General features: G+C 35.0%; 1 protein-coding gene across 1 annotated transcript; it reads right to left on the minus strand.

Annotated features, from left to right (window-relative positions):
• Positions 1-2,849: 2,849 nt before the first annotated feature.
• LOC7485890 (prefoldin subunit 3) lies at positions 2,850-7,457 on the minus strand. The gene is made up of 6 exons (XM_002312283.4): positions 7,205-7,457; positions 7,046-7,103; positions 6,309-6,380; positions 4,175-4,294; positions 3,967-4,068; positions 2,850-3,263 (listed from the first exon to the last, which is right to left on the minus strand). The coding sequence occupies exons 1-6, from the start codon at positions 7,357-7,359 to the stop codon at positions 3,180-3,182; spliced, it is 591 nt and encodes a 196-aa protein (XP_002312319.1). The 5' UTR covers positions 7,360-7,457; the 3' UTR covers positions 2,850-3,179.
• Between the last annotated feature and the right edge of the window lie 4,615 nt (positions 7,458-12,072).

Here is a 12,072-nt window from a genome sequence, read left to right on the forward strand (position 1 = left end):
TAAAATCTTCATAATATTGTGGATGACGTGGAAATATTGATACGTTTCCAGATCAAATCCTCAGTTGATCAAATAAGGCAACATTAACGATCCTGTCAATCCATCTAAACCGTGCAAAAATATCCAAGAAATCAATCTGATCCAAAACTGTATACAATCATAAGAAGAAGAAAAAAAACTTGCAAGGACAGAATGTATTTGTAGATCTCCCATCTATCAAGAAGGAGTGGTTTTGGACTCTGATGCTTTAGAACGGCCAACAGGCTAAATTAGGCAAAACACACACACACACACACACACACAAAAATAAACTCACTAAATATAATAATCCGAACAAATAAGAACCAAAATCAACCAGTTGACCCATTCGTTTCATTCTAGACAAATCTTGATAAAAATACCTAGCGATGATTGCGGCCATTGCAAGTTACTCTGATCTCCTTGAAAGATATATATATTTTTTAGACCCAAAATTAACTTTTCCATTCTCTTTAGACCAAGCGACTGCATTTAACTCGTCAAGCTATTCTATTGGCCTCACATGATGATAAGTCAAAGTCAACATTTCTCGTTATTATTATTATAATAATCAAGTGGTTTATCATACGGGCAACCGCTAAACGCGTGGAAAACACTAGATGACAAAATGGCTTTAATTACAAGGCAGTAAAGACAAGTCAGTCTCCTTTTGCGTGCACGACTCCATAAATAAATAGGTTCATTTCCCCTCCTTTCTTTTTATGCCCATGATTCCATGGAAGTAACGTGTATGTGTTCTCCTCACCATTGATCTTGAAGTTTATCAGGTTGTGAAGAGTGGACGTGTTTTTTTAATATACCTTTTTGAATTTAGAGTATAAACAATCGGTGTACATATGAGATAACCAGAAACAGGCATAAGTACTCTCACAAAAGTGTTTTAACAATTTATATGTTGCTGAGTTGAGATTGATTTTGCTACCTTAATTGTAATTAGCCAGACAAGTAATTAATCCCATTAATCGTGTTACCTTGATGTTCTATAGACACCAAATGATGTCCTCATCTTTTGCATGAATCATGTATTAGTGCTAACAAGCAGCATTAATCAGTATGATTTGAATAAATCTGACCGAACGTTGTTTATTTTGTTTAAATCTGATCCCTGACTATCATGCAGATTTTCTGGCAGTGAAATCTGGATATTAGATTGGAAAGCAGCAGCAGCATCTAGCTCAATTTTTAATTTCATACAAATATATTAGATAGCACCGGTCTTGTATATATAAAAACCTCGACAGAACCGAATGTCAGTGTAAGCAGAGGAAGAGAAGGAGATGTGCCCTATTGCTGACTTTTGAAGATTGTCAAACCATTTCTACATGCAACTGGGTTTTCACTTCATTTAATTTTAAACTATGGGACCCCTTATAATTCTCAAGGTCAACTGCGTATGAACATGGACGTTTATTGGATCCACATTAAAAATCTCATCTTGACTGCCATTTGGAGGTCATATTAATCTCTCGGGTCTCATTCGAGGTTGAACCTTAGAAGAAGCTTGCAAAGCTTGGAAACTTCCGAGTTATAGTTGGCCCACGATGAAAACTATATATGCCTTGAAGGGCCAGGTACTCGAATGGAAAAACTCCATGCAAATATGTATAGAACACAAAGGCTGGATACTTTCTTCTTCGTTATTTCAATTAATGTTGAAGGGATCTTTATATCTGAACTGTGCTAGTCCCTTTTTTCGTTTGTTTCTTTGAAACGGCAAGAGAAGCGTATAGAGCATGCGTCCTTCATAAATTTAGGGAGCTTTTGCGAAGTGCAGAGACCTATATATTCCAATACATACTTCCCATCGTATAGGCCGAAGGTCTTGTGATCCAATAAGCAACCTCCTAAATGGACGCAAGTGAAATGCAAGAAACTGTCTATCCATTGGATTTGATAGCAATGGAAAGAACATGCTTGTGTCTGTGATAGGAAAATTAGGTGATGTTGGAGCATCCAAACTTCAAGTTTGCTGCCAATTTGCAGACTCAACCAAACATTTTGGACAAGGATATACCGACATATAAATGATGCTGGGTTTAACCGACACTTAAAAGTGAGATTATTGGAGGCAGCAAGACCCACATCCGTAATTTTCTATGGCCTCCTGGATTACGATGGGCTGCTCTCAGGTAGGTGGCTAGTTGCTTAAAAGAGACTTTTTCAAACACCTACTTGTAATGCAATTTGATCAAAAGTAATCAGATTACATTCAACGCTTGAAATCGACTTCTAAAAGTCCACTCAAAGTGTACCTGGATAATCCTTAATTTCTATGCGGCGCCCTAAACCCAAATGGTGTTTTGGTGCTAAGGTGGGGAACAAGACAAAAACTCGACTCCCTCATAGACACATGTTAACTTGCCACTGCTCTGAACTAGATTCTCAGTCACCGACAAGTTGAGGCTCATATGTAAAAACGTTAGCCGTTATCAGTAGCGAGGCCGCCAAACTGCCAGCCTAACGTTACAAGACTCAACCGTCATGTGAAGCAATTAAGAAATACGTCCAACATGAACACAAGTGTGATCCCACTAAGCTCGTGGACCGAAGTCTACAGAGCAGAAACCTAGTAATAATTTAAAACTAAAAAACTCAATAGTATAATTGAAAAAATCCAGATCTACAACCCTTTTGAGGTAAGATGCTGACATCATTCAGACCAAGTGACATAGGCTCCTTTACCTCCATCTCGCAAACCTTTTGCCAACGCATCTCCTTCATATTGAACTTACATGCGGTCCCCATTGTTTCCACCACGGACCCGACATTTCAAAATTTAAACCAGATATCTAACTCATTTAACAAAGAGATTTGAAACTTAACCGGACATCTTTTTGAAAAACAAAAGCTTACAAAACAGTAAACAGCCAATCAACCTAAAGGACTTTCAGTTAATACAGATGTTACAGCTCAAGCTAAGAAATTCTATCATGCATCAAAAATGATCCAGATAATATATCAAGCTTCTGCATGAGTGCGCAGTGAACCAGACCACAAAAGTGCAGATACGCAGAAAACATCAACAGGTATGCAGAGACAATACCTTCACCAGATTAAGAAACGAGGGATTAAGACAATACACCCTAGAAGATAAGCTTGCATTGCTGCCTCTGAAACTCAATTGCAGTGGAACAACTATTTCATGAGTCTTTCTCAGCAGTAACAGCTTCGCGCATTCTGCGCTTCTGGTGAACATCCCAGTTATACACGCGGGCAATAGTAACCTGTAAAATGGTAGTAATGGTAAAAAAACCGCTAACAATTTACAAACTTACGAAGCCTTTTGCAGTTTGGTATGCTGTAAAATCAAATGCCTTAACATTTGTTTCTTGGGAATACTTGCACTATTAGTAACTTTACACATTTTCTCATTGTAAATGACTTGCTCATTGTTTGCTAAACACAGCTTAACCTGCTCAAAATCATTTTAAAACATAAACTATTTTCATCAATGGCAAGTCATTTACATAAAGACTAAAAACTAGTTCATAAAAAGGATTTATTTTAATTTTATATATCATTTATCTTAATCTAAAATATTTTTGTTTCTTAAAAATAATCTTATTTTATAGGGTGCTTTCACTAAAAACAATCTACATTAGAAAATAAAAAATTGGCTAAAGCACTAGATTGGATCAATAAAAAACATTGGTGTATCAAATGAGAATATGGCAAAGATCAAAGTTCAAGTACTTGATTGATATAAAATGAAAGTTGGTGTGTACCAATAACAATTTTAGGACAAATGAAACATCATCATAATACAGAAAAATTGATGGTGGGGGGTGCAAAATTGGTGCGCACTAATAGTGCTAGCCCGGTTTGTTATGCAAATAATGTCATATGCAACATATTGGTTTAAATTCTACACATTAATCGCCACTCCAGGAAGAAAGATAAAGAAGCCTATATTTTAATTAGCAATACCTGTGTTATAGTGACTTGATCCCTTAAGAATAATAGATCGGCAACTAGAACTTCTAGACTAGCTTTAGCGTTGTCCAAATTCTTTTGTAGAAGATCATTGGCCTACACCATAAAATTCTCATTGATCTTACATTTGTATCCAATCTTAATGATTTTTTTTTATAAAAAAAGAGAGGCTTCTGAAGCATCTAAAAGAACAGGTGCAAACCTCTTCACATGAATACTCCAACATGACATTTGCTCCTAGCCATAAACAAACCGACTCGGCATCCTCAATGCGAGCCTGAGAATATATGCCTTCGGAAACTTCAAAATCAGCAATAAGAGGCTGCGTCCAAAATACAAAGCCAATGAAACATCCAATAGCATAAACTCTATAAGAGAATAGAAACCTAAAACCATTAGCTTTAAGTTCAACCAGATAACAAAATAGATTGCATAATTCAGAACTAGTCAACAGCCAACATATGCACCTGAATTAATTACAGCTTCAAGTTAGGAATAATTGTTAAGAGGATATGATATGATTGAAATATATTAAAAAATACAGTATTTCAAGTCCTATTGATGGCATATCTTTCAGATGCTAACTAAGAAAGTCAGCACTTTTTTCATATATAGCATATATGTATATTGTTACTGCTATCGATGTAAGGTCACAGAATTATCATCCAAGGTTCTGCCTTTTGAAACAACAGTAACTTTCTGAAGGCTGCTCCTGCAAAAAGTTCCAAGGTGATTTCTACATCATTGGGTATAGCTAACCAACTAGCTGGATTGCGGTATTATAATGCCATATATATCCGAATTGTGGGAGAATGCCAATCAAAATATAGCAGGTTGTTCTTAGCAAATCTATTGATAGATACTAAATAGCAGCTCACTAGTTCAATCCTTTTTAAGTCACGTCGCCCACTAGCACGCAAGTGTTGGGTTCTTAAAAGATGGGGGGATGTAATTAGCAAAGACCATCCATGGACAACCAATGGACCACTGATTGTAAGGAATAGGGATATTATTAGAGAAGTAGATTCTCATCAACCAGAAGCTAGGACTCTGGAGTACGTAAAGCCAGGATTGCCACAATATCTAATCCAGGAAGACTGAAGAAACCAACATGAAAAATATATGGTATTCATTAAGGTAGTCTAAAAAAGTGACTCTAGTTTGGACATGCTAAGTGGGCAAGAATGTTGTAAGATCAAGTCAAGATTGTAAGCTTAGAATTAATTCTCATGAGCAACTCAACTAGTGAAAATTTCTTCTGCAAGTATGATCATGTATGCAACTCACCTGCCAACATACACTTACAGTGCAGCATCTAATATACAAATTAAACATTTTTGAAATCTACTGCCTTAGTCTTGGCCCAGGGATTTTTACAATCATGGTTTGAACTATGTGAGGAGGCATGAGATGGGAGACTATACATAATTAGCCTGGCTGATGGATTGAGCACAGACCTGATATGACTATAATGATTGTAAGAATCCCTGGGCCAAGACTAAGGAAGCTAAGGGTAGGATGGTTGACATGGACTCTAGAGCTGAATCTTAGCAAATCCAATAAAAAACTATGGTGATGTAAAAGATAATGTCAGAAAAGAGGAAGCCGTTCTCTAATAGCAAGCTGTCAACAAACACGAAGCTCGCTTTTTTAAGGCCAATGATAGCGAGACTCCAGCGTGCTTGCCCTAAAGTAGAGGTGAGCCCTTCAGCAGAGGAGTTACATGATAGTGGGCTTTATTCATTTTCATCAATTAAAGATGGGTATGAAGAACTCAACACGTTTAAGAGTTCCAAAATGCCATCATTTATCAAATAACAAGAAATGCGATGAACATGGAGGCATGTGTTTAGTGAATTGCAACTAGTGCAAAGGCATAAACCACATCTGATTTCTCCTCCTTATGATGGTCATGTTTCACAGTTATTTTCAGCATGCAATGGTAAGCAGTAAATGGCACACTTCAACCTCTTGTGTTCAACTTTATTTAAAACTAGAACAGTTATCAATTCATCAGGAAGGAGGCAGGGGAGGGAGGTGGGTGAGGGATTTACTAGGATACCCCATATAACACAAACGGCATATCTATTTACTATGATATTTGTGCTGCAACAAGAGCATGACAGTATTCTTCACAAGCATATTCACCCATACAATATCAATTTTGCAACTACCCTATAAAATAATGTACTAGAGCTAGAAGGAAATCCATCAAAATAAAAACAGTGTTATTCATGAAGTCTGCTAACCCCATATTCGAACATAGCTTGGGTAAGAACAATTTCCAAAAGCAAGCTACCATAGATAATATAAAATGATCAGCACAGAAAACGAACCTCACCAGTACCCTTCTTAGCCTGTAAAGTGGCAACCACATCTAAGCACTTCTCTATATCAGGGATCTTTGCCTGACAACCAAAGCAATTACTGAATGTTACACCAGTTATTACAAACCAAAGAAATTAAACTAGTGAAGTCACATGAAAACTCGATTCCAATTCAGCACAAAGACCCAAATTAACCAAGTTAGATTCTGCTTGTGGTACAGAATATTTATCCCAGAAACGGAGTGCAGAAATCAAAAGCATCACTCAGATATTAGAATAGCTTATAGCTTAAGATTATGATATTCAACATTCAGCTGGATAATCAATAGCTGAAAAAAAGAGTGCACAAATACTCATAAAAAATGCTATAACTGAGATAGTAGTTTTGGAGTTAATTATCTCCAGCCAAAACCATACGAAGCAGAGAAAAGGTAAAACCCTTATGAGGTCAAATTCTAAAATGCAGCAATTCAGTCCTGCCATGCAAAGCTTCTTGAGAACTCAAAAAGCTAAAAACGTTTTTCCTACCAATTCAACCGATTAATAATTCATGAACTATAAGACCCATTTTAGCCGGTTACAGTCAAATTCTACCAATTTCCATAATGTTAAGATTTGGAGAGTCAAACACTTGACATAAATGCCCACAAGGTTTCCAAAGAACAGCAAGTCACGACTCCCCTGTTAATCAAACCCTGGTTTTCTACAGTTACAATTCAATTCAAACCATAGAATACAAAAGGTACCTGAAGATCCCTTTGTTGGGCAAGAAGTTTCATCTCCACCAACTTATATTGCTGTAATCTACAAAACAAACATAACCCCCAACATCAATCGCGAAAAAGATGAAGTATTTAACATTTTAAATCGATTAAAGTTGTGAAAGAAATGATAAAAGAGAATACCTTTCTTGCAGAAAAGACAGGGCAGAGTTGACATCAAGACCAGATTGATTAAGATAGGTTTCAACATCTTCTACAAACTGAGCTCCTGGTATTCCTCTTCTCTCTGTAGTTGTTTCTGTTGCTGTTGCTACTGCTGTTGATGATGATGATGCCATTCTCTTCTCCACAGCTACTGTATCTGGGAACTAGAAGCAGAGGAAGACACAGACAGAGAATGAAGGGCTTTTTCGGTTCCTCAACACTTAGAAAACGATGTCGTCTTAAGCCTAACTGCGGCTGCGTACATAATTGAGTCCCTTTACTTTTTATATTTTCTTTAGCAGACCCTTAACTATTTATTTTGGTCAATTAAACTGGTGTGGTGGTTCAGATAAAATGCGATTTCTGATCCTCAGACCATACCGTCAAAAAAAGGTGAAATCCATCGGGACTTTCTAAGTTTCAATTGGTAAAAAAGGCTGGATCAATAGACTCCAATCACATTTAAATCGATGTTAAGGGGTTGATTTGGGAATACTCAAAATAAAGGGCTTGGTTTGACCGATAGCGAGATATAATCCTAACGGGCTCCATCGTTCGCTAATTGAGGTCTTCCATCACGTGAATGTGATCTTGAGCCCATTACAGCCATTTGCCATATCTGATCTTCTCTCTCTCTTCCGCCGAGCTGCTCTTCCTATAACCGTGTTTTCTGCATTATAGTTGCCTGCCGTGTTTGAGGAGACTAGTGATATTGTTGATCAGTATGATCTCCAGTCAGACAAGAATCTGTGTGGGTGATTAGTTGAGATGCACGCGTGCATGTTCAAGTCAATGAATTCTATGGTGTTCGTTTTCACATGGATATATAGCAGGGTTTTTATTTGCAGCAGTTTCATTACATTCTCGTAGTCTGAAGAGAAGCATGAGTGATAGCATGTGAATGAAATGCGGTAATTTAGATGTTTTTAGAGTAGATAAATGTATGCAATGATCTCAAATGAGTCAAATCCCCTCTGAATGCAAATCGTCACCACAAGACCTGAAAAACTTATCTCATGAAAAAAGAGTTAGCCTGAGAGCCTCTTCATGGTTTAAGTCCAACATGATAATGATGGACTCACTGAGTTTATTGGGCTCCACCATGGGTTAATCGAGGCCTTCACGCCTAATGAAGATTCATCAGCCAGTTTTCTAGATCTCTAAATTCCTTAATCGATTTCAGCCTTTACGTGTCACAACGCTTCTCGGTGGATCTTCCACTGTAATAAACCGCTCCTCAAAACATGCTTACAAATATATTGGAATAGAACAAAAGACAAACAATCGAAGGGATCAAAGCTGGTAACTTCGGAACTGGGTTATCAAAAAAATCAAGGTTGACGGCACTTCACACCAAAATTGTTCTGGAAAAGGTAAGAAAAATGATGCTCCGGCAAAACTAAGATATACCCGTTTTAAACAGATATTCTATATTTTGTTGTCCTCCAACTCAAGCAAAAGTAAAAAATTTCAAGATTTTTGGTCCTGGTTTGGGTGTTGCTATTATGAATCTGGGCCTAATCGAAGGCTTTATAGAATTATAGTCCAAACCTATATTAAACACCGATTTTTCCCACGATGATAGTTAATCACGCAATAATTGTATCACAGGGAGCTCAATAGTGCACTGCTCAGGAGCCTCGCACCTGAGCAGAAATCTACTAATTAAGCCTGCATAGCCAGAGAGGCATGCAAGCTGTGGGAAGAGCATGCATTGCAGTATTGTGATATTGTTTAGTTACATCCAGCAGTATATGGCTATTTGACTTGCATCCGATCATTAAGCATCCATTAACCTTTGGAATATGCATTGCATTGGCGCGACTTGCCTTGTTAAAAGTAGGAGTTAATTACAAATTAGTTCCTCTAATTTATTAAAACAAATTAATTAATCTCTTTATTACGAGAAATTATTTAATAAACCCTTGACAGTTAAATGGCTAATATATATATTTATTAGTTTTGATATTATTGTTCAAATTAATACCCTTTATAATGCATATATAGATGTTAATGAACATCATTTAACTACTACTACTAATCATCTTTAATTGATCATATTCCATCCGTCAAACAATACTGCAATATTTAAAATAAAAAAAACTCGAATTAAGTATAAAAAATAATAAAAAATATCTCCTTACTTAACTGTGTTATGTAATTACAACAACGAGTTAATTTTGTAAAGAAATATGCTCTTAATACTCCCCCTAACAGGTGTCTTTGGTAAAACCTTTATAAAAATTGTAACATATGCAATCTTCACAGCAAAGTATTTTTTAAAAGCTCTGAAAGGATGTGAAGTGACACTTTACCTGATGTTTCAATATATTTTTTTATTTGAAATATCGGTTTTAATATTGTTTTCATGTCATTTCAATGTCCTAAAAAAACTCAAGAATTTACCTCAAATAGTTGAAATGAAATCATGGTTTTTCCCCCATTTTTTAAGCATTTTTAGTGCATCCATGACCATAGTCTAAACAAACCCTTAGTCTTACTGTAATAAGATTTATAAGATAATTAATGACATGACCATTTAAAAAAACATTAAAATTTGTGCTATGCTCATAAACCAACGAAGCTTGTTTCATAGGAAAATTACAGTGCTTTTGGTTTATTGAGACAGTTACGTTTCAAAATAGAATAAATTATATTTTTCGTTCCTATCCTGTATTTAAGAACTCTCCACTGCTATCCCGTTATCTTTGAAAAGTTTCAATTTCGCATTTTGATGCTAAATAAACAACAAAAGACTCAATTTTGTTCATATTTATATTTTATTTTTTCTGATTTTCCTCTCAAATCCTTGAAATGTAATACCATCCAACAAATACACTTAAAAACCTAAAAAAAAATAAAAAACAATAAGAAGTGGGCTGTTTTCTTATAATACTACATGGAAGCTAAGAAAGTAATAACCACGCTGATTCTTCACCACCATGATTATTAAATCCAATCATATTTCATGAATTGACTTGAAAACTTAATGATTGAAAACCTAATTAACCTGAGCTGGATCTAATATTAAATCAATTAAAAAATTGATCTAATTAGACTCGATCAATCTAATCGATCCAACTTCACCATACCCAAACTTGATCTGAATAATTTCTTGATAATTAAAAAAAATTAATAACATCATTTTCTTACTTTCATTGAAAAAAATGATTTGCATAGGTGATCTAGAGGTTAGCCGAGAACTTTCACCAAGTCAATCCCCAGATTATATCTAACAATAATACATTCCCCCTTAAAACAAAATTGCGTTTTGATTTTCATACTGTTCATTGAATCTCACCGGTCGAAAAGAATGTTAAATGTATCGAGCGAGCATCTTCTAGTTTGGTTCCTGAGCCGACAGATTAAATGTATCAAAGATATTCGATGCCTGTTTTTTCTACACATATTGGCCCTCAAATTGGCATGTCAAAACTCCACTGAGATCGATGGAATTTAACATTATTTGTTGGCCCTCATATATTATCATCCACGCATGCCTCGGCATTTCATTATTTCTGTCTCTTCGTTTTTCTTTATCTTCGAGTGAAAATGACATGCCCTATTCCAGGACACATAAATGCATTGCACATGGAACCTGGAAATAGCACCCTACACATTATTTGTTCTCTAATTTATTACTCTCTAAAGGTTAAAAGAAATTGGGTCATTTCTCATGTGGGATTTAACAGGTTAAAAAGGTCACTTAAAAGAAATTGAGTAATTCCTAACGTCCCCATCTTAATTACTCAGGTCCCGTCCCATCGCATTTTTAACCTCTTCTCTGATATTTTTTTTCCTTGTACATGACAGCAGCTTGGCATCTCTTGGATCCAATGAAGCTATTTGGTAAAACGAGGAGCGCGACCGATAAGATTTATTGAGACTGTGATTGGAATTATTGTGTTATTTTAAATAAAATCAATTGAAGGAAATTTGATCGTTTTATTTCCCTTTCAACTATATATTTTATTGCCTTGAAGTGCCCCCCATGATGTCATTTTTCCCTACTAAGTTTCACTTACGAGAACTCAAGGTTTTTTTTTTTTTTTTAATAGGTTTTTAAACGATTGAATCATCTTTAAAGGATAGAATTCCCTTCAAAAACGTAATTCATGTTTATACTAATATAATAACAAAAGAAATTATTTTTCATATCTGAAAATGGATTTAAATCCAAAACGATATGCCAGGAAACAAAAATACCGGAATTACAATTTCAATATGACTAAAATAGTTTGAAGATAAATTACCATTAACTAAATTATTTACTCATACTATATTGGAAGTCGAATTAATTTTTTTATAAAAAAAAAATAGAAAAATATTTGGATATTATTAAAGTTTTTTCAATTAGTTTTGGTTAATTTTTAAATTAATTCAATGTTAAAAATTAAAATTACAAAAAAAAATTAAAAAAAAATCTCGAGTCAACTTTATTAACTTCTAAAGTCATAAATATTCAAATCAGTAAAATGAGATAAATATATAAAAAATAAATTAAAATAAATTATAAAACTATATTCTTAATAAATATTTAATATTAAAGTGTGAAATAAAAAATAATAATGTTACAATAAAAGAACCTTGCGGGTAAGGTAACAATAATTTCGCCAACTCAATCGGCTTTGGATGGAGCTGATCACTCGTGACAATGCATTCAAATGGAAACAATGGGAAAATGACAAAAAGATGGTAACAATTATTACCTAAACTCGTATCATGCTCTGTTACGTGTCATGTGTGTGTACAGGAAGACAACCAAGTTTTTTCATTCACTGTAATATATCATGCCTATAATTAATTTTGTTCTCAAGACAGTTTTTTTCCTTGGAATAAATAAAAGA

The sequence above is a fragment of the Populus trichocarpa genome, chromosome 8 (genome assembly GCF_000002775.5).
Source record: "Populus trichocarpa isolate Nisqually-1 chromosome 8, P.trichocarpa_v4.1, whole genome shotgun sequence".
NCBI classification, from domain to species: domain Eukaryota; kingdom Viridiplantae; phylum Streptophyta; class Magnoliopsida; order Malpighiales; family Salicaceae; genus Populus; species Populus trichocarpa.

What these genes read in the sequence shown, in the direction of transcription:
- LOC7485890 (XM_002312283.4), bottom strand. Translation starts at nt 7,359, where the DNA reads ATGGCATCATCATCATCAACAGCAGTAGCAACAGCAACAGAAACAACT. An exon ending in CCCAACAAAGGGATCTTCAG is followed by an intron (nt 6,381 to 7,045) that starts GTACCTTTTGTA and finishes TTTGGTTGTCAG; the next exon opens with GCAAAGATCCCTGATATAGA. An exon ending in ATCAAGTCACTATAACACAG is followed by an intron (nt 3,264 to 3,966) that starts GTATTGCTAATT and finishes ACCATTTTACAG; the next exon opens with GTTACTATTGCCCGCGTGTA.